Source organism: Peromyscus eremicus, chromosome 2 (assembly GCF_949786415.1).
Source record: "Peromyscus eremicus chromosome 2, PerEre_H2_v1, whole genome shotgun sequence".
NCBI lineage: Eukaryota > Metazoa > Chordata > Mammalia > Rodentia > Cricetidae > Peromyscus > Peromyscus eremicus.
The window spans coordinates 148546213-148573980 of record NC_081417.1 but is presented as its reverse complement, the minus strand read 5'-3'; the positions used below and the strand labels follow the sequence as shown (position 1 = coordinate 148573980).

The window sequence follows — 27768 nt, the reverse complement described above, 5'->3', positions numbered from 1 at the left end:
GGACACTACAGACAGACAACAGTCTTTGTATCCCAAGTGTACATGGTCAAGAAGAGCCCTGCAGGGAAGCGGACGCCTGGCTTCCCACTGAGACTCCAGTTGCTTACCTTGGACCAGCACTAGGGCAAAGGCCTCAGCTGAGCCCACTTTGTTGGAGACCTGGCAGCGGTATCGGCCAGAGTCTGCAGGGCCCAAGGGCTCCAAGTGCAGCAGCTCGTTCCTGACAACAGCCCTTTTAGGCAGGACGCCAGCCATACGGCTCCACTGGAAGGTGAGTGGGGGTGTGCCGTGAGCCAGGCATTGCAGCTGAACCAGATTCCCTGGCTGCACCGAGGTATGCTCTGGAATGATCGTAGCGTATGGAGGACCTGGAGGACACACACAGAGATCAGGTGAGAAAGGGCAGACGTCAGGATCATAGCAGGGAGCTGGATCCAGGTAATGTAATTAAGCTTCTAGGGGCCAAGAGGAGACCTGGGTGGCAGTCAGGACACGCTCCGGAGTCCTCTGGATGGATGGAGATCCTGGGGTTCTACCCAAAGAGGGGCTTTTTCAGGGGAACATAGGCCTCCACGTAACACTGACAGAAGTCCAAGGAGAGGGTATGGGAGACTTACTCTCCACGTGCAGGACAACAGTGGCTTCAGCATGGCCGGCAGAGTTGGTGGCGTTACAGATGTACTGGCCTGAGTCTTGCTGGGCCACGTGGGGAATGACCAGTGTGTTGTCTTCTATCTGGTGCTGCCAAGGCAGTGGGGAGCGCAGCTTGGACCAGTGGATGGTGGGCGGGGGGTTGCCTATGGGGTTGAAGATACCATTGGTCACTAGGTTGTTCCAGGGACCAATCAAGTGTGGGGGTGATAGGAAAAGGTTCTAAGTGACCTCTCCCTCCATGGGACTGGCTACGTGGATGCTTCCTGGGCATGACATCATCTTCAGATGAATTCAAACCCCAGAGCAGTACTGCTCTGCCTTTCTGTGGGTCCCCACCACACCTGTGGCTGAGCAGTGTAGCATGGCTGTGTGTCCAGCCTCCAAGGTCAGCTCAGCTTCTTCAACTTGGACCTGGGGGGCACCTGGGACCACAGTGCCAGTGTCCACGATCACCTCCACCTGCTTCTGTGCTGTTCCAAGGGCATTCTGGGCTAGGCACACATAGGTGCCTGCATCTGATGGTTTAGCTGATAAAATCTAAAAGAAAATGGTCTGGTTTTGGGGTGCCCAGAAGAGAACACTGATATTGATCCCTTCCTTTGTATTTTGATTATTGTTTTTGTTTTCTGAGCTAGGGTCTCATGTAGCCCAGGCTGGCCTTGAACTCTATGTTTGATGACAATCTTGATTTTCTGATCTTCCTGCCTCCACACCCTGAATGCTTCAAGTACAGGCACATGCCACCATGATTTGTTTACGTAGTTCTGGGGATCGAAGCCAGGATTTGGTGCATGGTGGACGAACACTTTCCCAACTGAGCTACATCCCCAGATGCCTTCCTTTGTTTTTTTGCTCCTCTGTGTGCTGCTGGAAGGCCCGCCTTCACAACTTCCCATGAGACCACCCGTATGCTTAGCTACCAACCTACCCATCACTCAACCACCCATCCACCCAGGCTTCGGAGTCATTCTTCCTTCCTCTCTTTCACTCTTCTACCCACCAACCTCTTCTCTGTCCATCTACTTATGCTCCCTCTAGGTACCTGCTTCAGTCAGCTCCCAGGAAGGACCTCAGACCCAGACATGAAGCAGCCCCCACCTCACCTTCAGCATTGCGTGGCTATTCATGAGCCCATATATCCGCGGCTCCAACTTCATGGGGGTGCCGAGTCGGGTCCAACGGGGGGAAGAGCGGGGTTCCCCAGAACTGATGCACTCCAGGGAGATGTCCTTACCCAACTTCACATGCACAGGGCCCTCAGGCAGCACAGACACTATAGGAGACCCTGTGGGAGGAATGGCATGCAGAGCTGTGGGTTACATCCGAATCACAGTCCACGACTGAATACCATTCTTACGTGGAAATTGACTTAGAGGGCTGGCAGTGGCGGGGCAGAGCCATGGGTTGGTGTCTCTCACCATGCACATTGAGATTGACGACACTCTGGGCCACACCATAGGCATTGGAAGCCACACAGCGATAGGATCCATGGTTGCTGGGCCGGGTGCTCATGATGGTAATGATGGAGCCATTGGGGCTGATGTGGATGTTGTCTGCAGGGTTGCATTGGGAAAGTGTGATGGTTAGTGTTAGCTGTCTCTTGACAGGATCGAGAACCAACCTGGGAGACAGTCCTATGAGGGGTTATCGAGATTAGGTTAACTGGTGTGGGAAGACTCATGTTAACTGTGGAGAGAGCTATTCCCTGGGCAGGGAATTCTGGACTGCATGAAAAGAGAGAGTGAGCAGAACACGGGCATTCATTCATCCCTCCCTGCTTCCTGGTCATGGATGTCATGAGACCAGCTGCTTCCAGCTCTTGCTGCCTTGATGGAGTATAACCCCCAAGCTGTGGCCTGAAATAAGTGCCATTTTCCCCCCAGACTTGCTTTTATCAGGGTATTTTATCACATCAATACTAAGGAGGGAAGGTAGGGAGGAATAGCCCACTGTTGATCCTTTGGGCCCGGGCATAGGACTTAAGTCACAGATGGCAGTAAGTGAGAGCCCTTGGAGTCTCCCAGGTCCTGCTCCATCACTATATGGATGAGTTCAAGCCTCACTCAGAGCCACTCGAGAACATGGTATGGACCCTGACCCTCCCCCACCCGATGGCCCTCCCTCCTGCCTCCAGCCCAGGTAGCTAGCCACTCACCCTCCAGCTCTTGGTTCTGGGTCTTCCACTCAAGGCTGATGGGCGCTGCTCCCTCGTGGATAAGGCACTTGAAACTGGCATCTTGGCCCTGTTGCACTGTGATGCTGGGTGGCTCAATGGAGATGACAGGGCTCCTGAGGCCTGGATGGAGTCCAAGGGTCCGATTCTAGGCTCAGTAGGGTGGGCTGGCTACACTCAGGTAGGTCAGGCCTGGGCTCCAGGCCTCCTCCCCCACTCCAGGCATTCCCCATACTCACGGTAGGAAGACCCTGCACTGGGTGGGACGGTGATTATGAAGGAAGCTTTATGCTCAGGGTGGGAGCTACCAACCACTTGGCACATATATTCGCCAGAGTCAGCAGGGGAGATATGGTGGAGCCTCAGCAGGGAGCCATGAGTCTGCCAGAAGAGGAAGAGAAGGAAGCCATCAAGGGTTCTGGAGATGAAGTAAGTTCCCAAGCGAGGCTTAGGAGCCAGGCCTGCAGCTGTGGGCTAAAGGAGCTTCCCACACAGAATCTCTAAAGTCCGGCCCATTCTCTTTACTGCTAGCTGAAATGTAATGCTGGGAGGGAAGCCCTGACGGATACCTGGTTCCCATGATCCCATGAATGCTGGGTACAGAGGAGACTACAGGAGGAGACCTTGCTTGCCCTGGGCTTCTTCCCACCCTGACCGAGTACCTGGTGTCGTGCAGGCAGGCTGCCTCCTCGTTTGTGCCATGCGACACGGGCATGGGCTTGCCCTGGTACCACACAGTTCAGATCCAAAGTCTGCCCTTCAGCCACGTGAGAGGAGGAGGACTCTATATAGACAGGCTGGACCGGTTCTGGGGCTGCAGGCACAGAGATGGGGAACAGTCAAGGCTCCTGGGGTGAGGGCAAGGATCTAACTGTGGTGATCTTCTTAGAGGTGACATGGCTGAGCCATATCAACCAAGGAGGTCTCCCTTCCCTGAGTCTGAGGTGTCTTGCCGAGAACCAGGACGAGGTTCCCACTGACTGAGGGTGATCGAAGGACTATGGACCCAGACACAGAAGATCATGGGAGCTTTGACCTGGGTGGGCTTGATCCTCAGCCATAGGAAAGCCAATGCCCCAAGAACAATGCCATGCCTAGCCAACTACACCGACAATTATCTGTAATTCCAAAACTCAGTATGGGCTACAAAGTGAGACCTTGTCTTAAAAAAAAAAAAAAAGCAACAACCACAAAACCTACCAAAATAAAAGGCCTATGTGAGAAAACAAGGCCAGGAAAAGCACTGCCCCCAACTTCACCCACAGCTCCATGTCACTCACCAGGGATGGGGCTGGGGTTAGAGGCCTCGACGATGACTGGGATAGAAGCCTCCATGGTACCTGAGCTGCCAGTCACTTGACATGAGTACTCGCCAGAGTCCTCTGGGGACACATAGTTCAGCCTCAGCATGTGGTCATGGACCTGCATAGAGGAAGGAGGATGGGGAAGGGCTGAGAAGCCTCCACATGCCCCACTCTGGGCTACACAAAACTCTGCTTCTTATGCAATAGACGTAGAGTTTAGGAAGCAGGGTCCTGAGGAAGTGGTGCCCTCTCTTATGTCAAGGTGCTGGGTACTGGTGGTGACCCTGTTGTGCCCAGTCTGTTTGGTAAACCCTTGCCCCTAGTGGCTGGACAATGTTCCCCAAACTATCGCTGACTGCTAGGGCCACCCTCAGGAAATGATCGTTGGGGCTGAGGAAGAGGGGCACATGCTGCTCTTTCCAGGCTCTGTACCTGGTGCCCGATGGGCAGGCTGCCTCCATGTTTGTGCCATGTGACCTGGGCATGGGCCTGCCCAGGAACCACACATCTTAGATCCAGGGTCTGCCCCTCAGTCACTCGGGAGGAAGAGGTCTCGATGCGGATGGGCGAGACTTCACCTGGGACCAGGGCACAGCTAGTGGTCAGTGGCCAAGGCTGTCCAGCCTCTTCCCGGGTGCCCTATTGTGCAGACTGGATTCGAGGGAGAGTGTGGCTTCTCTCCCTTTCTAGGCCACTCAGACTTGGAAGGTAGGAATCCTTGAGGATGGGGGCCCCTCTTTCTCTTAGCCCCACCCCCAGGCAACCCTGTGCTCCCAAAGGCACTTGCCAGGCCCCTCCACAGAGTCATTGACATTTCCCAGTCTCCCGTAGGTGGTAGCTAAGAACTCAGCCCTTGGGGTCAGACTGCAAGAGCCCAGCTGCTGGCATGGCCACTTATTGTGTGATCTTTAGGAAGCTGCCTCTCTGTCTCCTTTTCCCCAACTGAAAAACGGAGAACAACCATCCTGCCTCAGAGCTAACAGGATGAAATGTGGTTAACATGTCTATCATGAGGATTGGCATCTGGGCATCTTAGAACACAGGCATCACATCTGATCACAGTTTTCATCATGCCTGGGTCCCTGCCCCTGACCACTGTCAGTTCCTGTGTTTTCCTTTAATTGAATCTCTTTTCAAACGTTTAAGTCCTTAGCCCCGCTCTAGTAATAACTACCGTGAACCTCAACAGGTCTGAGTTGCCCTGGTTGTTAATATACCACAGCTAGTAGATCCACTCATTAGGACAGATTTCAAATGACCTCTAACACCTCGACAGGGCAAGCCCAGGCTTTAGGGACCTTACTGGATTGCCTATACAATGAGACAGTAGAGGGTAAGAACCCCACTAGCAAGAACCCCACTATCCTTTTTCCATTGAGGACTGCAATGTGGAGAGGCAAAGTTCTTTGTGTGACAGCTCCAGGTGTCTCCAGGCGGGGACACTGGGACCCCCCCCCCCCAATGTTCTCCCTCCCTGGTCTCTTTTTCCAGAACCATACAGGGATCCTCACCAGGGACATGGACATTAGAGGTAGATGCTGTAATGGAGACCAGGACTGAAGCTTCCAGAGGGCCAGAGCTGCTCAGAAAGCTGCACACATACTCGCCCTCGTCAGCCGGGGTCACGTGGTGCAGCCGCAGCCTTGAGCCATGGGCCTGGTCAGGGAAGGGGCGAAGACAGAGGAACAGAGGGAAGGTGTCAACCAAGAAGAGGCCTGGAAGGTGGGGAGCCAGGGTCCAGTCTCCAATCCAGGTGCGTGAGGCACCCCCACAGGGTCTCATGCCTCCTTCCTGGGCAGAACAAACCAGGACTCCCGGCCAGCATCTCTGTCATTTCTCTTCCTGATTTTATACCTGATGATGAGCAGGGAGGCTGCCTCCTTTCTTGTACCATGTGACCTGGGCATGGGCCTGTCCAAAGACGACACAGTTCAGATCCAGGGTCTGTCCTTCAGCCACGTGTGACGAGGAGGACTCGATTCTGATGGGCGCAGCACTGGTTGGGGCTGAGGACAGAGGAGAGCAGGCTGGTCTGAGTCAGACTCTCAAGTGGGGTTTAGGATCCACAGAACAGAAAACCCATAGCCCATGGTAGTTTCAACTATCCCTTGGCAAGCACCAACAGGGTGCCAGGCACTACTCTAAGGGCCCATATCCTTGACTCACTCACTTAACCCTCACAATTCTGTATCCCGGGATGATGGAAATATCCTTTTATGAGAACTTTAATTTTTATTTATAGGTGTGAGCCACCATGCTCGGCATAAGATGAAGTGTGTGTGTGTGTGTGTGTGTGTGTGTGTGTGTGTGTGTGTGTGTGCCAGAGGTCAACCTTAGGATAACAAGCATGCAACATCACATCCAGCTTTTTGTTTGTTTGTTTTTTGAGACAGGGTTTCTCTGTGTAATAGTTCTGACTGTCCTGGGACTAGCTTTGTAGACAAGTCTGACTTCGAACTCACAGAGATCCACCTGCCTCTGCCTCCCAAGTGCTAGGATTAAAGGCCTGCACCACCACCACCTGGCCACATCCCGTTTCTTTATGCGGGCGCTAACTCAGGTCCTCTTGGGAGCCTGGCATGCACTTTACTGATGGCGCTATCTCCCCAGCCTACAAGTCGAATTTCTCTGTTTTCATCTGCAGTACTTGGGCTGCACCTAGGGTCTTTTGCATGCTAGGTAAGCGCCCTAGCATGGAGCCACACCCCTAGGCCTCCTTTCACTTTGGTTTTGAGATAGGGTCTCACTAAGTTGCATAGGCTGGCTTTGAACTTTTGATTCTCCTGTGCTAGCTTCCCAACCAGCTGAGATTATAGGCCTTTGCCACCAGGCCTGGCTTATCAACTATAATCGCCCCACAAGGCTAGTGGGGTGCCATTGACACAGTAAAGTGTTATTTGGCAGGAGTGATCTGTGTCCCCATTTCATGGTCAAGGAGACTGAGGCTTCGAGCAAAGTGTTGCTTATTCAGTCCTGGAGTGACGCAGCAGGATTTGAACGCAGACACTTTTTGTAAACCCTGGCTCTCACCTATACCCTGGTCTGTGGGCTTCGGCCCAAGATTCTTCCTAGGGAAACTGTGTTTCCCTGTTCTTCTCCTGGATCAGGAGTCATACTCACCAGAGGGACTGTTGGTGTTGGGGGAGACCAAGATCATGATGGAGGTCTCTCGGGCATCGATGTTGTTGTTGGCTCGGCACACATACTCGCCAGAGTCTTCCAATGACATATGGTGTAGCAGTAGATGAGAGCCATGGACCTGGGACAGGCGGGGATAAGACAGACAGAGCTGGAGTCAGCAGCCACAGGGCTTCCACTGACTCCAGCTTCCCTTGCTAGGCCTGCTGAGGCTATCTTATTTACTTTTGTGTATATGTGTTTTTTGTGAGTGTGTATGTATGTGTGTGAGTATGGTGTGTGTATGAATATGTATGTGCTGGTTCACATGCCTGTACATGCGTGCAGAGGCCAGAGGAGGGCATTAGATATTCTCCACTATGACTGTCTGCTTTGGTCCTTTGAGACAGGGTCTTTCTGTGAACTTGGGAGTGTTTTGCCAGCTAGACTGGCAGCCAGCAAGCCCCAGAAGCACCCCGTCTCTGCCCGCCTCAGTGTTGGCATTACAGGTAGGTGCAGGACCATACCTGGCTTGTTACATGAGTGCTGGGACTTGAACTCAGGTCCTCACACAGACCAGAATGGCCTGAGAACATACCATACAGCTGAGGATAACTGAGGATAATTTCTAATCCTTGTGCCTTCACCTCCTGAGAACACAGCACAACTTCCGGTTTTATGTGGGGCTAGGGAGGGAGTCCTCATGTAAGGCAAGCACTCTACCAGCTGAGCTACATTCCCAGCCTTGCTGAGGCTGCCTTTCATCTACCCAAAGTCCAGATGGCTGGAGTGCACTGGGCATAAGAAGGAGCCCAGCCATCCTGAGAGATAAAAGGGCCACCCCACTGCCTCAGTTCCTCTTGGTACCTGGTATCTGGAAGGCAGGCTGCCCCCACGCTTGAACCACGTGATGCTGGCCTGGGGCTGCCCAACCACCACACAGTTCAGATCCAAGGTCTGTCCTTCCACCACTGTGGGAGATGAGGTCTCAATCCTCATTGGTGGGGAGACACTGGGCACTGCGGACAGAGCAGGGTAGGGGAGAGAATGCAATCAGACAATAGTGACAATCCTGGGGACCCCTGACTTCTCAACACTCACTTGCCCAGCCCCTCGTCCACCACATTCTCACCATGGGATGAACTTCTGCCCTCGATGGTGACAACCAGTGAGGTCTCCTGGGAGGCAGCGCCATTACTGACATGACACACATACTCTCCAGAGTCCGCTGGGGTCACTTGAGGGATCCGGAGGTGGGAGCCCACGATCTAGGATGGAGGTCACACCTAAGTATCATAGGCCCTGCAGACACTGGATCCTGGAAGTCCCCTCCCCGACCTTGGTACCCTGGTACCCTCGGTGCCTTCTTGAGGCTCCTGGTGTGACACCCTCTGGGTCTTGGGAAGGACCCTCTAGTCTTGGTGCTGTTCCTGTACTTCACCCCTCCAAAGGCCTACGGAGCCCCCACAGTGCGTCCCACCTGTCACACCCTGCTGTCATTTAGTATGTCACCTTTCCTTTAGACCACTAGCTGCATGAGGGCTCAGAAGTGCCGGGCACACGCAGTGGCTTCAGAGGAGCTGGAACCAGGACCAGCAGGATCAACCTATACCCTAGTGCCAGTCAAAGCCTAGCCAGCAGAGATGCTCAGTGCTTGTTGAGTGACTGAGTGAGCGCAGGACTAGGGGTTAGGATCTACTCTGGACTTCCTGCCAGACTGCTGTCCTATCTATTAGCTCTGTACCTGATGCCGGCTGGGTAAGCTGCCTCCACGCTTATACCAGGTGATGGTGTGGGGTGTGTGGCTGGTCACCAGGCAGTTCAGGTCCAGAGTATGCCCACTGGCCAGTGAGGTTGATGAGGACTCAATGCGAATAGGGTGCACCACACTCTGGGCTGGGATGAGACAGTATGCAGGTTGAGGGTGCAGCTGGGCCCCTCACAGCCCCTGCTATTCAGTGCAGTCTCTAAGACACTCACTGTGGGAGGGTCTGAGGTGCTGATGGATGGTGACAGGGACAAAAGCTTCGTGGGTGCCGGAGTCACTGACCACTCGGCATACATACTCCCCGGAGTCAGCCGGAATCACCTGTTGCAGTCTCAACCTTGAGCCATGTACCTGAGAGGAGTGGGACAGAGGCGCTAGGTTCAGAGACCAGCATGGCAGCCACTCACCAGACTCTAGTTCCCTTGCGTGGCTCCCTCCCAGCCTAGTTAGCTAGGGACTACACAGGTTATGAGCGGTTAAGTGGCCTTGAGCCTGCCACCTGACACACACAGGGCTTGCAGAGACTCAGCCAGCACTTGCTGACAGGAAGTCCATTTGACAGGTGACCTTAAGACTCAGAGAAGTCCAACAACTTGCCCAAGGTCACCCAGCAGGTAAGTGGCGAGTGCCTCTGAACTATGATACGCTTGAACCCCCAGCCTGTGCTCTCTGCTCCCCAGCTGCGAGGGCTCTGTGCTCCCTTCCTTTGCTTCCCACCTCCTACCTGATGCCGGGCAGGGAGGCTGCCTCCTCGCTTGTACCAGGAGATCTGGGGGTGAGCATGCCCCACAACAAGGCAGTTCAGATCCAGGCTCTGCCCTTCGGCCACATGGGAGGAAGATGACTCGATTCGGACTGGGTGGGTGACCCTGAATGCTAGCAACAGAGGGCAGAGTGTCGGTCTCCAGAAGATGAGAGGGAGGTGTGGGTGGGGACAGGGGGGCCCACTGGACTCGTGGAGGCACGGTGGGCAGTGTTACCTCTGGGTCCAGCTATGGCTGCAGCGGAGAGTCTCCTCCTGTGGTATCCAGCCCTATCCACTTCCCGTCCCTTCCCAACATGGCTACTTACCAGAGTCTGCAGGCTCAATGGTGACCAGGACAGAGCTCTCCAGAGGCATGTGCCCTCCCTCCACCCGGCACACATATTCTCCTGAGTCGACAGGAGACAACTGGTGCAGCCGCAGCAGGGAGCCATGGGTCTGGCCGAGAGAAGGTGGCATCAGGGGGGAGTTCCCCCAGGACCCCAACACAACCCCCACGATCTTCTGCCCTCTGTGAGCCCCAGGGTTTGGCCATCAGCTCTGGGTCGATTGGGTCTTGTGCATCTTCCCACGCTGCATCAATGCTAAGCACACACGCTCCAACCCCACTCAAGACCCTCTGCAGTGGCTGTCTGGTGACTGTAAACATTTCCCCCACCTCAGGGGCACATAAAATAGTGCATGATGCGGTCAGTGGGGGCCAACAGGTCAAAACCCCAGCACACAAGCTGATTAGCTGCAAAGACGGCTCAGTACTTCTGCACGCTGAGATCCCTGCGAATACACAACTGAACTTGGTCACGAGACAGCTCTGAAAACAGGGACTACTATCTCCTTGTAGACCCTGAACCTACAGCACAGAGAGGTTGAGCAACTTGCCTAAGATCACAAGCCAGGGTGATAGGTACAATTCATACTTAGGGTGGCCCGGCCTAGGCTTTAGGTCTAGCCATAGCCACACACCTGAGTAACAGGGCCCAATGCCGCCAGTTCTCCCTACCCAGAATCCTCTTTCCTCTTGGCTCCTTTGCCCCTGTCCTCTACCTGGTGCCGGGCGGGCAGGCTGCCTCCTCGCTTGTACCATGTGACCCGGGCGTGTCCATGTCCCTGCACCACACAGTTTAGATCCAGGGTCTGCCCCTCAGCCACGTGAGAGGACGAGGACTCAATGTGAATGGGTGGCGCGCTACTCGGGGCTGGAGGAAAAGTCACAGTCAAATAAAGTCTCTAAAGCCACCCCAGTCTCCTCTCCCTCCACATCCCAGCCCAGCCAAGTGAGCTACTCACGGTGGGCAAAATTGGCCCCGTGGTGGCCTGTGACCTTGATGGTGATGGTGGCCTCCTGCCCATTGCCTGCCCGGCAAACATATTCTCCAGCATCCCCTGGAGAGGCGTGGAAGATGTACAGGTGGGAGCCGCGGACCTGGACACCATGAGAGAGGTATAAGAGGGCTTTCCAGAGCCCAGCAGGGGTCCTGTACCTGCCTACCAGACTGTGACCCCTATCTAACCTACCACCCATGTGCCCTTCCACATTCTAGGAGTGAGTACCTGGTGTCGGGCAGGCAGGCTGCCCCCACGCTTGTACCATGTGACCTGTGCGTGGGCTTGTCCTGGCACCACGCAGTTGAGATCCAGTGTCTGACCCTCAGCCACTGTGGAGGATGAAGACTCAATTCTGATAGGCAGGACGAGTTCACGGGCTGTAGAGACAGGGGGAGGGTGCAGATAGTTCCCAAGAGACAGGGCTGGAAATCCCTCCTGGAGCTGGCTCAGCCTTGTAATCTGAGGTCAGGCCCCCATTTCAGAATTTTTTTTTTAAACAGGGTTTCTCTGTGTAGTTTTGGTGTCCTGGATCTCACTCTATAGACCAGGTTGGCCTCGAACTCACAGAGATCCGCCTGGCTCTGCCTCCCGAGTGCTGGGATTAAAGGCGTGCGCCACCACCGCCCGGCCCATTTCAGAAATTTGACAGGCCTGGCTTGAAGCCCTTAGCTCAGTGACTCTGTTGGAGGACCCAGGAGGACCACCACACAGGAAGTGGGAAGAGACAGAGTGAAAGACAGGCAGGGGCCAGATGTGGTTGGCACATGCCTTTAATCCCAGCACTCGGGAGGCAGAGGCAGGTGGATCTCTGTGAGTTCGAGGCCAGCCTGGTCTACAGAGTGAGTTCCAGGACAGGCAGGGCTGTTACACAGAGAAACCCTGTCTTGAAAAACAAACAAACAAACAAACAAAAGACAGGCCAGCAGTAAGGCTCAGGTGGAGAAGCAGAGGCAGGGGTATAAACCAAGGAAGTGACATGGCCAGGGACCGCAGGACAGAAAATCTGGGTCATTCAGACAAAGCAGTCTGCCTCAAGCCAGAGCCTGAGTGGCCTACTATCCCCAGCTAGCAGTAGGAGTCACGCATGGGGACATTACTCCCTAGAAGGTGTCAGCCTCTCACAGTTTCCTGTGTCACTAGGAGCCACTCACCAGGGATGGACTCAGCAGGTTCAATGGTGACCAGAACAGAGGTCTCTATGTGCTCGGAGCCAAGGACCACATGGCACACATACTCGCCCGAGTCAGCAGGGGACACCTGGTATAGTCTCAGCAGGGTACCGTGGGTCTGTGTGGATGAGGTGGACTGAGGGTTAGGCAGGGCCCCCAGTGTCCCCATCCGTCCCCTCTAGCAGGCTGGCCCTGGGGTGGCTTTACCTGGTGCCGGGCGGGAAGGCTGCCTCCACGTTTGCGCCATGTCACCTGGGCCTGGGCAGGCACCACACACTTCAGATCCAAGGTCTGCCCCTCGGCCACATGGGAGGATGAGGACTCAATGTGGATGGGTATGGTGCTGCTGGTGGCTGGGCACAGAGAGAGTCGTTAGAGCCCCAGCTTTGAACCTGACGGGCACCCCGAGCAGAGTTGTGAGTACCCTTTCTCCACCTCCAGCTCCAGGGCTGTAGGCTTATCTGCCCTTGTGACCTTCAAGTGACCAGTGTAGGGACTCCAAGAACTTTCTCTGTCAGGCCAGGCAAGAGGATACATAGTAATAATGCTGCTCCCTTCTCAGAACACCTACCATAGTTTCCCAACATGCTTCACCGGGCCCATGCCACCTAAGCATACCCTGACAGCTTCACAGTTCCCATCAAGCTGAGCACACCCTGACCTGACAGGTAATTAAAACTGCACCCATACCCAGCAGGTAACCTACAAATGGCACAGTCTACTCAGAGCAGGAAAATGAAGTTGCCAGAGGTCGAAGACCCAGCTCAAAGTTGAAAGAGGGGCAGAGTCCAGATTTGAACCCAGGTCAGCCTAACTCCTGGTTCAGTGTGGAAGCCCACACCACTGCTGTTTGCAAGTAGAGTCTTGTGGGGCTTGAGGCAAGCTGGGTCAGTATCCACTCTACCCCAAGACTTCTGGCTTCCAGAGCAGGCAGCAGAGGGTAACAGGATGCCTCTGCATACCGATGGCCCTGGAGAGATCACGGCATCCTTCCCTGCTGCTGGGAGAGCCTATGGCTCTGTCCCTCTCAACCCCGCTCACACCTCACCTGGGGTGTAGCTGGGGCCTGAATGGATGCTGTGGAGGACAGAGACAACAATGGAAGCCTCCTTGGGGCCCAAGTCACTCTCTACTCGACACACGTATTCTCCAGAGTCCGCTGGTGAGACCTGGGGGAGTCGCAGCCTGGAGCCGTGGACCTGGGCAAGGTGGGGCAGAGGTAAGCGAGGAGGGGGCTGGAGCTGTGATTACCACGCCCTCTGAGCCTCAGTAGTTTAGTCATCCAACTCACAGGCTCCACTCGGAGCCATTGACACTAGGCTGGGAGCCGGGAGGGAAGGAACTGTCCTGGTCCTACAGCACAGCAGAGCTTTGGCAGCTGATGCACCAAATCCACCTCCTCCCAACCCCCCCCCCAAGGCTATCTACAGCCAGTGCCTTGGTTGGTCCCCCAGCACCAGGCTGGAAAAGCCTCCTACCTGGGCGTGGGGAGGCAGGCTGCTCCCTCGCTTGTACCATGTGACCTGGGTATAGGTCAGCCCCATCACCGCACAGTTGAGGTCAAGTGTCTGTCCTTCCATCACAGATGGCGACGAAGACTCGATCCTGACTGGCACCGACCTGGGACCTGTGGCTATGGCCACAGTGGGATAAGCACACCTCAAAGGAGCCTTGGTTCACCTTACCCATACTGTCAGCCCCGGAGGCCCCATACCTGAGAGGACGACCACCTGAATACGGGCCTGAGCGGTGCCTGTGGGACTGGTGGCCACACAGAGGTAGAAGCCAGCATCATCAAGTGTGATGGCTGGGATGAGCAGCGTGGGGATGTCTGTGTTCTCCGACCGGGCCTGCCACATGGAGAGAGAGTGCTCAGGTACTTGGGTGGGGGCCTGCCAGGGCAGACTTGGAAGGAGTAAGTGCTACACCAAGATCAAGGCCCAGTGGAGCTTCAAGAACCATGGAATTGGGGCCGGGCGGTGGTGGCGCACGCCTTTAATCCCAGCACTCAGGAGGCAGAGGCGGGCGGATCTCTGTGAGTTCGAGGCCAGTCTGGGTTACAGAGTGAGTTCCAGGAAAGGCACCAAAGCTACACAGAGAAACTCTGTCTTGAAAAAAACCAGAAAAAAAAAAAACCCCAAAAAACAAAACAAAAAAAAAGAACCATGGAATTGGAAACAATTAGAATAGAGGCATATGGAATTGGAGACCATAGAATCAGGCAGTAGGGGGTGAGTGGGGTACAAGGGTGGCTAGGATACAGGACCTAAGAAGGAGGTACAGGGAGCCTGAGGAGAGAGAGAACATGGAGGGACAGCTGGCTGGCTCACCTGTGGGGGCAGGCTGCCTCCCTCCTTCCTCCAGGTGATGCTGGCACTGGGCACTCCTGCTGCCCTGCAGTACAGCCTGACTGTGCGGCCCTCGTACACCTGGGTCCTCTCGGGGCTCACCTGGACCCTGGGTCCACTGCCCCCTGCAGACAGAACCCCTGTGAGGATACCTCTCTAAGCCTCCCCCAGCCCCACCTCCACCTCAAGCCCTGCCCTCTCACCGTGCACCTGAAGCATGGCCCTGGCTACGTGCTGCCCAGCGCTGCTGAGGGCGCGGCACAGGTACTGGCCCTGATCTGAGTGCTCAATTGCTGGCAGGCGCAGAATGCCACCGTGGATCTGAGCCTTCTGAGGAAGACGTCCACTAGGACCCCCTGGTGTGGAGACACGGGTCAGCACACCCTGGTCCTGCTCCTGCCCTGTCCTCCTCCTCAGGAGAGCCAGGGTCTGAGTGTCACCCCCATCACGACCTCACCTGTCCATTCCAGAGTGGGTGTGGGGTTCCCTGTGGTGCTACAGTGGAATTCAGCCAGTTGTCCAGGCTGCACGGTGAGCTGCGGCGGGTGAATGGAGGCCATAGGGAGAGTTGAGGTGCCTGAGGTTAACAAGGGAGGAGGGAAGATGAGATACGATCAGGGTGGGGACTGTTCTCTAGCTCACAGCTATAGCCCCTTGCCAGCCTCTGCTTCTGCTCTGGCCCTGCATAGCCATTTGTCCACCCAGTAGCCAGAGGGGGCTTTGAAAACTTCCTGGGCCTTGTTGCTTCCTTTACCTAAGACCTGCCCATAGCGCTCTCCTTCCTCTTTTTCAGAAGAGGATTCACAATGCTGCCCAGGCTCCTCGGCTTCACAGTACTTCTGCTTCAACCTCCAACGGCTAGGATTACAGGCCTACACCTTCCCCTCACTTTGTGCTCTCCAATCCCTCCAACCGTGCTCACCCCGGCATTCATCACCATGCACAAGTGGCATTGTCTCTGCTTTCTCACTAGGGTCCCTTCCAACTGCATGTCCCCTGACGCTTCAAGAGACCTGAGATAGTTTGTCCTTCTGTCCCCTGCTTCTTCAGAGCCTAGTGCACAGGGAGGGGACCCCTGGGGCCAGACTCAGATCACAACAAGGCATACCCTGAACATGCAGTGTGGCGGTGCCGTGGTCCATGGCGAACATGTTGGAGCCAGTACACACGTAGTTGCCCGCATCACTTGGCTGCACGTTGCGAATGGTCAGGATGCCGTTGAAGTCCATAGCACGCGAGGGCAGCTTCTCATTGTGCGGGCGGGTCCACACCAGGGTGTAGGCTGGAGACTGCGGGGCAACATCAGGGTAAGGGACAGGTGTGGGGTCCGGGAGCCTCGGGGACGGACTTCCCCCACCGCCCCCTGTCTGCTCACTTTGCTCTTGGCTGTGCAGATGAAGGTGACGTCAGCTCCAGGCCGCACACTCTGGCTCCGCTGCTCCTCCACTGTCACTTGGATGGGCTTGCTGGGAGCCTCTGGGAGTGGGAAGTCTCCAGTGAGCTCCACACCCCGGTTCTGTGCTCTCTTTGTGTCACTTCCTCCCTGGCTTGTTTTCCCACCTCTTCTATGAGACAGGTCTTACTGTTTCCCTGGCTGGCCTGGAACTCACTCTGTAGACCAGGCTGGCCTCAAACTTATGGAGATCCACCTGCCTCTGCCTCCCAAGTGCTGGGATTAAAGGCGTGTGCCATCACTGCTCGGCTCACACCTAGTTTTTATGTAATATATACAGTGTGTATATATATACATGTGAGTACAGGTGACTGCAGAGGTCAGAAGAGGGCATCAGATCCTCTCGAAGCTGGAGTTACAGGTGATTATAAATTGTCTACACTGGAAGAGCAACGTAGCTCTTCACCACTTAACCATTTCTCCAGTCCCAACACCTGGTTTTCGTGTGGTTCAGATGCAAGGCTTTGTGCGTGGCTGGCAAGCCCTCTCCCAGCTAAGCCACATCCCCCGCCCACCTCCTCTGGACATCTCTTCCCTCCCAGTATAGCTGGGATGCCATTCCACTTCCTGGTCCTCCCTGGACCCCATCACCCACAGCTCTCCCTGCTGGCACTGAGTAGCCAGCACTCGGTCCGGTGGGGGTGCACCGGCCCCAATTCATCATCCCAGGCCACGAATGAGCTTCTTAACCCTTCACACGTCACCGCAACTGGCTGCTCCATCTGCTTCTAGCTTGAGAACCCAGACAGCTGCTTGTCACCTCCTCCCACTCATCCTTCCACCTTAAAGCCTATGGCTTCAACTTACTTACACGTGTTCAGAAAGCAGAAACTCCCAGTCAGGTGGATTTCTATCTTTCCTGTCCTCAGTCTAACCCTCCCTCATTCCTCCTTTGTCCCCGAATGATGGGATCATGCTTCTGCGTGCCCCCATCCCACCCTGCATTTCAGAGCACTGGATCCTTCCTTCCTCTTGTACCCCACCAATCCCTGCCTCCTGTCACTGCTTCACAGACCAATGTGTTCTAGAAACTTCCACATCTGAAAAACGTCCCCTTTAGTTCCTCGTACTTCCAGATACTGACCCATTGCTTACTTGACCTCTCTTCAGAATTGGACTTTCTTTCCTTTTTTCTTTTTTTGGTCTTTTGAGACAGGGTTTCACTGTGTAGCCCTGGCTGTCCTTAAACTCATTCTGTAGACCAGGCTGGTCTTGAACTCAGAGATCTGCCTGCCTCTGTCTCCTGAGTGCTGGGATTAAAGGCCTGTGCCACCACCACCTGGTGACTTTTTCTTTTTTTTCTAGACAGGCTCTTGCTACATAGTCCAGGTTGGCCTCCATCTAGAGATCCATCCGCCTCAGCCTCCTACCTCAAGGTAGGTACCACCACACCCTGCTCAGACCCAAGACTCTTGTGAGAGTTTCCACCTGTTCCTTGTGTCTACTCCGATTGAGTTTCCACCTCTGTCAATCTGTCCTGTCAGAGTCCAACCTTCACAGTATTTCCCTGCCTATATCATACTTCCTATAGTGGTGCTGGGTGAGCAGCTCTCCTAGAAGCCTTTGCCCCAGATCACATCCTGGACACCTCTCCCCTACTTCCTCCAATCTCATGGGGTTCTCTTCTGGCTTTTTCTGTCCTTCCTCTCCAGCTTGACAGGTTGATCTTAGAGCTTGATGGGTGCTATCCTGGGTCCTGTCCTGAATAGGACTTAGCCAACGACCAAGACAAGCTGGCACACACAGACTGGGTAGGACACTGTAACTCTGGGGTTCCCAATTTCCTCGGCCACATTAAACAACTCAAGCAAAAGCTGCTTATGGTGGCCATTCACTCGACCATGTCCTCCCTCAGTCACTTCTTCTCTGCTCCCCTCCCTCGTTAGAATCCTACACTGCCTCTGCTTTGGGGACCCCAAATCAAGACACTTTGCAGGCCGAGCCTTCCTCATGAAAGTAAATGGCACCCAGGCCCCAGGTAGTATCTTTTCCCTTCAGCTTTATGAATCATAGTGAGTCCTGCAGATTCTGCCTCTGAAACAGGTGTGAATGCACCACTTCCCCCCATCATCACAGCTATTGTCCTTGTCAGGCGGCCACTGTCCTCTCTAGGCAGATGTTAGCAGGGACAGGGAAGCAGGGACTCACCAGTGACCAGGAGCTCAGCCTTGCTGTTGCTGGTATGATGTAGGTTTCGGCAGGTGCAGATGTAGACGCCGGCATCAGAGGGCTGCACGCTAGGGAAGTAGAGCTCTGAGCCTGGTGTGGGGAGATGCTTGTCAGGGTCCAGCTCCACATGCCCCAGTAGGACAGGAACAGGGCTGACTCATGGGACAGAAGAGGCTGTGGGTCTGTGGCTACCTTGATGCCGCTGCTGAGCACCTCTGGGCAGGGGCCGCCCATCTTCACGGGTCCAGTAGAAGTAGTGAGGTGGACTCCCTTTGACCTCGCACCTCAGGGAGTGTGAGCCTCCTTGGGGAACCACGCTCCGAGAGGGATGGATGTGAACCACCAAGGAATCTTTTGCTAATGGAGTGGGGGAAGGAGGCCATTCAGCCAAGAAAGTCCCAGCATAAAGCAGTGTCCCTGACACTGGTCTCCCAAAACCCCAGGTCCCCAACCTCAGAAATTCTATTCCTCACACTCCCTCCCCCATTACCCTGGGTCGTGGTCCTACTTACTCAGTGGCTGGCACCGGCCTCCTTGCAGATTGGGGTTACCCGCGTAGCCTGGGGCACACCTGTTAGGAGGAATGGGGACCAGCTCTGTAATCCCCAAGGGGTCTAGTGTCTAACCCAACTTGAGGAATCCAGTTCAGCCTGCTGCCCATGGTATGTGGAGGAAGCTCGGGGTTCTGGAAAGACTCTGAGGACCAGAGAGGTTCCAACACAGGGCCTCAGTGAGCTGAGACAAATGGTGCTAGTGGGCTGGGGAACGGAGGAGGTAAGCCTGCTGTTCCCCAGGGGAGCGTTCATTCAACAGACATTCACTAGGGAACTGGTGTACACCAGACCCCGTGCTCGGTGGGAAGCCACAACAGGAGACACGGTAAGGTCCTGGTCCGTGGACAGAAACTTGATGGAAAAGGAGACTGAGGGAAGGTCACAGAGGCCATGTGGACCCAGGGAGGAGGGTTAATCCAGCCCTGCGGTCTGAGAGACTACAAAGCCCGGCTCTGCGCTGCTATAGGTCCCCTGGAGCAGGCTGCACACAGCTTCCAGAGGACTGGTCGGACTGGGAAATGCCTATCTTGTAGGTGGTCCCTCCCCCAACTCATTTCCTATTTTGGGTTGCAGCCTCTATTCTGACACAGGATCTGTTCTGTTTGCCAGTTTATCCTCAGCACTTCAGCACATGGAATACACACAGTAGATGCTCAGTAAAAATGCGTTGAGCCCTGCATGGCAACCCACACCTGTAATTTGGGAGGCTGAGGTTTCAGGTCAGCCCGGGTTACACAGAGTTGCAGGCCATCTTAGGCTTACACTGAGACCGTCTTAACCTGCCCACCCCCTCCAAAAAGTGTTAGATATAAATGCAAGAGGCTGAAACTTGAAGGCCAAGAGAAGTTAGCCAGGAAGGGGCAAGTTTGGGGGTAAAAATGTTCTGCACATAAAGATCTAAGTACTAAGAATTCAAGAAGTTTCCAGGTATGGTGGTACACATCTGCAATCTCAACACTGGGAGCCACACAGCCCGGGCTACATAGTGAGGCCTGTGCCTTAACAATTAAACCAAACAAAAACCCAAACAATTCGAGAAGTTTATACCATCTGGTGTGAGGTGTAGAGCGGGACAGGCAAGTCTGAAGCATGGTTAAGCCATAAGCCCCACCTTATCATCCCAAGGCCAGCATGAGTGAGGGAAGTGTTTGGGGCAGGGAGGGCCACGAGAAGCTTTTCTGAGCCACACCCTTCAGGCCTCTCACCTGGGAGTCTCTCATTTATCCCTTCTCTTCCCACTTCTGTCTGAAAACTTACTGCTCACAGTACTGGCCAGTGTAGCCAGGCTCACAGGCGGTGCAACGGTACCCTCCATCTCCAAGGCTCTCACAGGTGCGGGAGAACCTGGGGCAGGCAGGCAAATGTCAGGCCACAGGAGCCCACTCCCCATCTTGCTTCTCCACCCTCCAGCAGGAGTTCACGCCTGGGTCTGAGCAAGGTACGCACATGTTCTCTGGATGAGTCAAGGGGCAGGCACATGGCTGGCAGTCCTCAGGCGTCCCAGCTGTGGCGTCCCCGTAGTAACCAGCTGCACACAGCTCACAGAACTCACCAGCAGTGTTGTGCTGACATTGCTGTGGGGCACAAGAGTGCCAGACACCGGTTAGGAAGCTAAACTCACCAAACACTTGTCTTAAAGAAAGTCATGGAGGGGGCTGGAGAGATGGTTCAGCGGTAAAGAACCCTGACTGTTTGCTCTTCCAGAGGACCCATATGTCAGCTCGCACCTGTCTGTAACTCCAGTTTCAGGGGACCAGACACCCAAGGCAAAACACCAATGTACATTAAAAAAAAAAAAAAAAAGTCATGGAAGGACACACAATTTAATTATAGTGATGCCCATCAGCTCAGCAGTGCTGAAAAAAATACCCATGGGGACTCGGATAAACCAAAAAGTCAATCCCCACTGGGCTTGGGGATGATGCACCAGTAACATCAGCTTTGGGGGGAGGAGATCAGGAGTTCAAGGTCATCCTTGGCTACATAGTGAGTCAGCTCTGTCTCAGGAAAGTATTAGCGTGTGTGTGTGTGTGTGTGTGTGTGTGTGTGTGTGTGTGTGTGTGAGAGAGAGAGAGAGAGAGAGAGAGAGAGAGAGAGAGAGAGAGAGAGAGAGAGAGGAGGAGAGAGAGAGAAGGAGGGAGAGGAGGGGAGATAGAAAAAGAGAGAGAGATAGAGACAGAGAGAGAAGGAGGGAGGGAGAAGGCCAGAGAGAGAGAGAGAGAGAGAGAGAGAGAGAGAGAGAGAGAGAGAGAGAAAGGAAAACAAAGGAATACTTTTGGACACAGCCTTGAAGATACATGTTTCACTGTAAAAAACATATGGAGACTGGGCGGCAGTGGTGCATGCTTTTAATCCCAGCACTCGGGAGGCAGAGCCAGGCGGATCTCTGTGAGTTTGAGGCCAGCCTGGTCTACAGAGCAGGATCCAGGACAGGCACCAAAACAACACAGAGAAACCCTGTTTCAAAAAAACAAAACAAAAACATATGGAGGGGGACTGGAGAGATGGCTCAGTGGTAAAGAACACTGGCTTCTCTTCTAGAGGACTCAGGTTCAATTCCTAGAACCCACACGTTGTCTCACAACATCTGTAACTCTAGTGCAAAGGTATCTGATGTCCTTTTTTTGGACTCCATGGGTACCAGGCATGCACATGGTACACAGACATAGGCAAAACACCCATAAACATAAAAACCCAAACACATACAATCTCATCCAAAGACAGCCACATCTGTAGTGTTAACATTGTGTGTTCCTTGCTTCACATTGAGTCTGGGACTCTGTCAACTGTCTGTGCCCTGGCCATGTACTTGTGAGGACATGTACATCGGCCACTGTGGGGCAAGCAATAAGGAACCATAGCTTTCTTTACAAAGAATGGCATTCCATAGTTGTAGCTTCCCACCGTGTTCACCGGCTGTGTTCATCCAGGTGCTGGCTCCTATGAACCGAGACCCCTCCCATCCCACTGCCCACCCCTGACCTAGCCCTGCTTGCATCTCACCGAGCAGGCTCCAGTCTCTGGGTGACACTGGTCGGAGTGGCCGTTACATTCACACAATTCACAGTGGCCAAGGTACAGTCCGCTCCCAGTGCGCGTGTAGCCTGGGGCGCAGTCCTAGGGGACAGAGGAAAGTTGGTCTCCATTACCCACAGGGTTCCACCCAGAGCCAGATCTAGCCTTCTGTCCCTCCTGCACCTTCCAGTGTCTAGACCTCATTGGCTCTCGGAAAGGGCATCCCAGGCTAGCCACCATCCACAAGCTCTGTTAAGAGCCTCCAGCCTATTGCTCAGCTTTACTTTCATAGCTCCAGGAGGAGATGGAGCTTGGTATGCCCAGGCAATGTTAGCCTGAATCCAGAATGGGGAACCTGTCTCATTTCAAGACCTTAGTGTCTGAAAATCCTGGTGTGGGAAAGATCTCTATGGAAAAACATCACAGCTAAATGGAGAAGTGAGCTGGGGAGACCCATGGGAGAAGGGGCCTTTGAAGGTATTTTACATTTATTTATGTATTTGTGTGTGTGTGTGTGTGTGTGTGTGTGTGTGTGCGCGCGCGCGTGCGCCATAGCACATATACAGAGGTCAGAGGACAAGGTGCAGGAGTCAGTTCTCCTTCCACCCTGTGGATCCTGGGGAATGAACTGAGGTCACTGTTGTAAGTGCCTTCACCACCTAAGCCATCCTGCCAATCTTTATTACTGGGGCTGCATGCACCCATTAGTAATCCTGCTAGGCCTAGCGGTACACATCTATAATCCCAGCACTTTGGGAGTAGTGGCAGGAGGACGCTGATGTTCAAGGCTAGGAACTGATGTTCAACATAAATCTCAAAGCCAGCCTGAGTTGCGTGAGCTCCTGCCTTGAAAATTCAAACCAAACCAAACCAAAACCACAATCAAGCAAGCGTAGCGAGAGAAGTAGCCCACAGCATCATGGGTGTTGGTGCAAAGTGGAGATGAAGGATCCCAGGTCTAAAGGGCAGTCCTCTCCCCTGGCCCTTCTGTGGACCTCCTGGGGCCCCCTTCTAGGCTGGCCACAGTGACCCCGCTGCAGGCCTGGTCCCCGTGTGTGCCTCCTTCCAAGCTGGTCATCCCTTAAGCCTACAGTGTCATCCACTCCATGCTGTGCTCCTGAGGCCTGTCTTTGATCAGCTCTGAGAGTCTTCCGTGTTTCGACAGGTCTCCCCATCTGAAAGTGTGCCATTCCTTAGGTAGTGCTGTCTGATGGTTAGGACATCAGATGCAGGTTCAGCTTAGTTCTCTACATGTTGGCTGTATGCCCTTGGGTAAGGCTCCTATCCCTTGGACAGTTCGCTTTTGTCACCTAGCTCAGAGAGCAGTCACAGCCTACAGCAATGGTTACTAACAATTACCTTGCACTTACCACACCATTGGAGCAAATGCAGCTAGGCCAGCCACGCACTTACCTGACAGGACAACCCAATATAGCCTGGGGGGCAGAGGCATTCTTCCACCTCGAGGGCTCGGGGTCCACCGGAGGGCCCTGGATGGGCCACTTCTAGGCTCACAGCGCTGATACTGGCTGCCCGTGGTACTGAGGAGAATGTGGCCCGAATCAGAAGTTCATCAAGATCTGCCAGGGCCATGAGCAAGTGCTCACGGGTAGCAGGCAGTCCATCTGCTCGCTGCCAGAACTCCTGTGGTAGCGGGGAGAGCAAGTGTCAGTGGGAGCTCTGGGCTTGGTCTGCTGAACTTGTAGCCCTGCTTACACTTTGCCAGGGGGAGGGTGGGAGATCAAAGCCCAGTGCCACCTACCTCTCGGAAGATGATCTCATAACTCTTTCTCTCTGGGCCATGTGGTGCTGGCTGGGAGGCCACCAGCATGATGTTATTACCCTGCAGAAGTATCAGAAAGGTTAGGAAGGGCATTTAGGGCTATTGGAGGCAGGGGTATCCACAAACCCCAGGCTCTCCGATTACTTGCCTCCCATCTATCCATACCCCCAAGCTCATGTGCCTGCCCGCTGCTCCCACACCCAGCAACCAGCCTAAGATCTGAGGAGAAGCCAGCCAAGTAGGGGCAAAGGGCCCACATTTGGCTAGCTGGGTGTTGGGAACATGGCTTCTATCTTCTGTCTGACCACTGTGGATTCTAATGAGCTCACCGTGATCTGGATGTCGGGGTCTGAGAGCGGGCTGCCATGTGGCCCCGATACGTAGGAGAGGGTGTACCGTAGCTTCCCACCATAGGCCGACACCTGCGGAGAGACAAGATCACATGGGGTGAGAGGCGGAGCCTCTTGGCTCCTGTGTGTTGCACCCTAAACCTCAGGAGGCCAGAACTTGCAACACCAAGAGCTGGACCACAGGCCCTCTCTATCACTTCCTCCCTAGCCTCACTCACGGGAGGACTTCTGTCCCATTCTCCACTGCCTGGAAGTCACAGTCAATAAGCTCCAAGTCCCTTTTCACGTGGAGGCGTTTCCCATAAAATGACAGGAGTGACAACAGAGACTCCTGTGAGGAGACTGCCGGGATCGGAAGGCTCAGCCCAGGGCATGGAGCTGCAAGGGCTCTGCGGCTTCGTCTTCTGGCCTACTGGCTTTGAGCCTGCCTAGAATTCACTTCCTTTCCTCTGTAAACTACATCTTTGTTCCTTCTCTCTCTGTGTCTTTTAAAGTATTTACTTTATTTTATGTGCGTGTATGTGCCTGAATGTATGCACGTGAATACAATGATCCCTGAGTATATGGGAGCCTGTGGAGGTCAGAAGAGGCACTGGATCCCTGGCACTGGAGATCTCCTGGCACTGGAGTCACAGAGGGTTGTAAACCACCATGTGGGTGCTGGGAATTGAACCTGGGTCCTCTGAAAGGGCAGTCAGTGCTCTTAACGGCTGAGCCATCTCTCCAGCCCCCTCCTTTTTTTCTTTAAAAAACAATCTCCCTGTACACTCAGGTCCCTCCCACCTGCAGAGTGGAGCAAGCCAGGCCTGCCCAATCAACACAGATCTGGATCAGGAAGATAGATGGGGTAGGGTCATTTGTAGTGTGACTAAATGCAATGTGGCCATGTGTACCTCTCCCCGGCTGGGGAATGACGGGTGCATCCAGCACTCCTCTTGCTTTGGGGACAGAGAAATTCCCATCTCCCATGCGACCAGAAGCTACAAAATGACACCAACTGAGAAAAAGCCCTAATGAGCACTTGGATTCAGCCATCACTCTTGGACTCTGTGGTTGCATGAGCCATTCTGTTTGTTGTTTGTTTGTTTTTGTTTTTTATTGTGGGCAAGCCAACTGGACTAGTGTCTTCGTAGGCATGACTAGAAGGATTAGGTTTGTTGCAAAGGGCTTTCATCCTGGCAGCTGAGGTCCCAGCTCTGCCCATTGGACTTTCCTCCCTCTCCTCCATCACCAAGGCAGACAGTTGGCTGAAGACTACCCAGCATGGGGTGTTGGGGTGTCCCTCTGCTTCAAGTGTGTTCATTCAGTGGGTGACCATTTATCAAACAACAGCTGATGACATGCCAGGCCCTGGGTGTCACAGGCCCCAGGGCTATATTTTTTATCAACTCAGGGTGTGGTAAGGAACTCAGCGTGACCAGATTACAAGGGAAACAACCGGTTTCCTGTTTGTTCTGGAGGCCAAAGAGTTCAGAGTCTCATCTGGGACCAGCTTTCTAAGAAGTGGAAGGCGTGTGCCACACAGGGATGTAAGACAAGGGCTGCAGTGTGAGAGCCTGGGCTCAGACTCCAGCTCTGCTGTCCTACAACTGTAGACAAGCCACTAGGTCTAAGTCCTACTTTCCTCATCTGAGGGACACACTTCATCTGAGTGACACACTCATCTCAGTGCAGAGAACACGCTTGAAGGCCAATAGCTCGCCACTACTTCTGGTACCAACCCAAACTCTGGTAGACTCTCCTCACCTCACATCCCCTGGACCTGCCTGGCCTCTGAATGCAGTTTTACATGTGTTATTCACACCATGCCCCCTCCCCTCACTGCTGGAGACCAGACCTGGGCCTTAAGAGCTCTACCCCTGAGCCAAAGCCCCTACCTCTTGGTACATCCACTCTGAAGAGGCTCTCTCTGTCACATGGGGACAAGGGGGCAAGGTGGAAGCAGGGTCAACATGGATGCTCAATGCCAGGGTAATAGTAACAACATTCAGGGGTGCAGAGATGGCTCAGTCGGTAAAGTGTTTATTGTGCAAAGATGGGGTCCTCACAACACCGTGAGACAGAGAAAGGCTGATCCCTAACACTCCGTGGCCAGCCGGTTTGCTGGGTGAGCTCCAGGCCAATGAGAGACCGTGTCTCAAAAAACAAGGTGGATGGTACTTTTTGAGAAATGACACCTGAAGCTGTCTTCTGGCCTCCATAGGCTCATGTGCACATGTAAGCGTACACACACACACACACACACATACAAACACACACACAGAGAGAGAGAGAGAGAGAGAGAGAGAGAGAGAGACATCCAGAATACAGGAGAGGTAAATGAGAACAGTGGAGAGTTCTGGGAGGCCAGCTTGCTTCTGCAGTGGCAATACAGTATACAACAAGTGCCTAATTGTGTGCACACTGGGTACAGGGAGAGAGGGCTACTCTGCCTCCCATCCTCTTGTAGCTAAGGACCCTCTGACCACCTATGACCCTTCTACTTCCTGGTTACCTTGTTCCCTAGGAAGGCTCGAGGCAGCTGCCAGTAATAGAGGCTTCCGGGCAGCAGAGAGAAGCCCTCGTAGGAGAGGGAGAACTACAGCAGAAGAGCAGAAGGTAAGAACGGGTACAGGAGCCCCAGCGGGGACCCAGGGCCCCCCAACCCCACAGCACAAGCCCACCATGCTTCCTGGGCAGCCTGCTTCCCGCTCTGGGGCCAGGTCCTCTAGCTGTTCTTCCTAAGCATGTTCTTGATCTGTTTTGCCTCACACGTGCTGTGTCCTTCTGGTGGACCCCAAGATCAATAGGGCACACTGTAAACACTTAAAAATTTAGTGGCTCTTTTTTTACGTATATTAAGAAATGTAGACAGAGCTGAATGTGGCGGTACATACCTTTAGTCCTAGCATTTGGAGACAGAAGTAGGTGGGTCTCTGAGTTTGAGGACAGCCTGGTCTATATAGTGAGTTTCAGCATAGCCACAGCTATATAGTGAGATCCTATCTCTCTCTGTTTCTCTCTCTTTTTTTGAGACAGGGTTTCTCTGTGTAGCTCTGGCTATTCTGGAATTTGCTCTATAGACCAGGCTGGCCTGGAACTCACAGAGATCCTCCTGCCTCTGCCTTCTAAGTGCTGGGATTAAAGGTGTGTGCCACCACTGCCTGGCATGTGAAAGCCTATCTTAAAAAAAAAAAAAAAAAAGAAAGAAAGAAAGAAAGGAAAGGGAAATGTAGCCAGAAAAACAAAAAACAAAAACAAAAACCTAACACAATGTAGCCAGAGGGCTGTGGATGTAACTTAGTTAGTAGTATTTACCTAACTTGCATGAAGATCTGGGTTCCATCTTAAATATAGGATAAATGGTATAGTAGCACCCATTCATTATCCCAGGATTCAGGAGGAACAGGCAGGAAGATCAGGAGTTCAAGGTCATTCTTGGCTATAAAGTGGCCAGCCTGGGCTACAGAGGATTGTCTCAAAAAAAAAAAAAAAAAAAAAGTAGTTGGGTATGGTAGTATATGCCTCTAATCTCAACATTTGGGAGACAGAGACAGGAGGATGGATACAAGTTCAAGACCAACATGGTCTATATAGGGGAGACCCTATCTCAAAAAAAAAAAAAAAAAAAAAGTAGCAGGCAGACATGGTTATTATCCCAGCACTTGAAAGGCAAAGACAAGGATTCTGAGGTCAGGCCAGGGCCATTGTGAGACCCCATCTTAAACATAAGCATAACTATACTTGACTTGATATGTAGGGGAGTTACAGTGACATCAGAGTCAATGATGGTCCAGAAGTCTCAAGAAATATCAAACTGGTTTGGAAAGGACCCGAGTCTAG

At 53.7% G+C, this 27768-nt stretch overlaps 1 protein-coding gene across 2 annotated transcripts in view; it reads right to left on the bottom strand.

Moving 5' to 3' along the window:
- Hspg2 (heparan sulfate proteoglycan 2) overlaps positions 1–27768 on the bottom strand; it is a 100854-nt gene that overhangs the window by 15059 nt on the left and 58027 nt on the right. For both annotated transcript variants that reach the window (XM_059255221.1, XM_059255222.1), the window contains 41 exons: positions 23926–24018; positions 23576–23656; positions 23227–23457; positions 21802–21915; positions 20245–20372; positions 20056–20142; positions 18757–18815; positions 18437–18601; positions 18224–18334; positions 15998–16098; positions 15731–15911; positions 15080–15199; positions 14826–14978; positions 14605–14747; positions 13989–14124; positions 13753–13907; positions 13323–13473; positions 12482–12627; positions 12257–12392; positions 11331–11482; positions 11067–11202; positions 10824–10975; positions 10088–10217; positions 9741–9892; positions 9229–9367; positions 8993–9144; positions 8381–8516; positions 8116–8267; positions 7252–7390; positions 5986–6137; positions 5643–5787; positions 4564–4709; positions 4108–4249; positions 3490–3641; positions 3067–3208; positions 2810–2950; positions 2073–2207; positions 1758–1939; positions 996–1191; positions 618–797; positions 108–368 (listed from right to left, as the gene is read on the bottom strand). In XM_059255221.1, the coding sequence (XP_059111204.1) occupies positions 108–368; positions 618–797; positions 996–1191; positions 1758–1939; positions 2073–2207; positions 2810–2950; positions 3067–3208; positions 3490–3641; positions 4108–4249; positions 4564–4709; positions 5643–5787; positions 5986–6137; positions 7252–7390; positions 8116–8267; positions 8381–8516; positions 8993–9144; positions 9229–9367; positions 9741–9892; positions 10088–10217; positions 10824–10975; positions 11067–11202; positions 11331–11482; positions 12257–12392; positions 12482–12627; positions 13323–13473; positions 13753–13907; positions 13989–14124; positions 14605–14747; positions 14826–14978; positions 15080–15199; positions 15731–15911; positions 15998–16098; positions 18224–18334; positions 18437–18601; positions 18757–18815; positions 20056–20142; positions 20245–20372; positions 21802–21915; positions 23227–23457; positions 23576–23656; positions 23926–24018 (5905 nt within the window). The remainder of the gene's footprint in view (positions 1–107; positions 369–617; positions 798–995; positions 1192–1757; positions 1940–2072; positions 2208–2809; positions 2951–3066; positions 3209–3489; positions 3642–4107; positions 4250–4563; positions 4710–5642; positions 5788–5985; positions 6138–7251; positions 7391–8115; positions 8268–8380; positions 8517–8992; positions 9145–9228; positions 9368–9740; positions 9893–10087; positions 10218–10823; positions 10976–11066; positions 11203–11330; positions 11483–12256; positions 12393–12481; positions 12628–13322; positions 13474–13752; positions 13908–13988; positions 14125–14604; positions 14748–14825; positions 14979–15079; positions 15200–15730; positions 15912–15997; positions 16099–18223; positions 18335–18436; positions 18602–18756; positions 18816–20055; positions 20143–20244; positions 20373–21801; positions 21916–23226; positions 23458–23575; positions 23657–23925; positions 24019–27768) is intronic.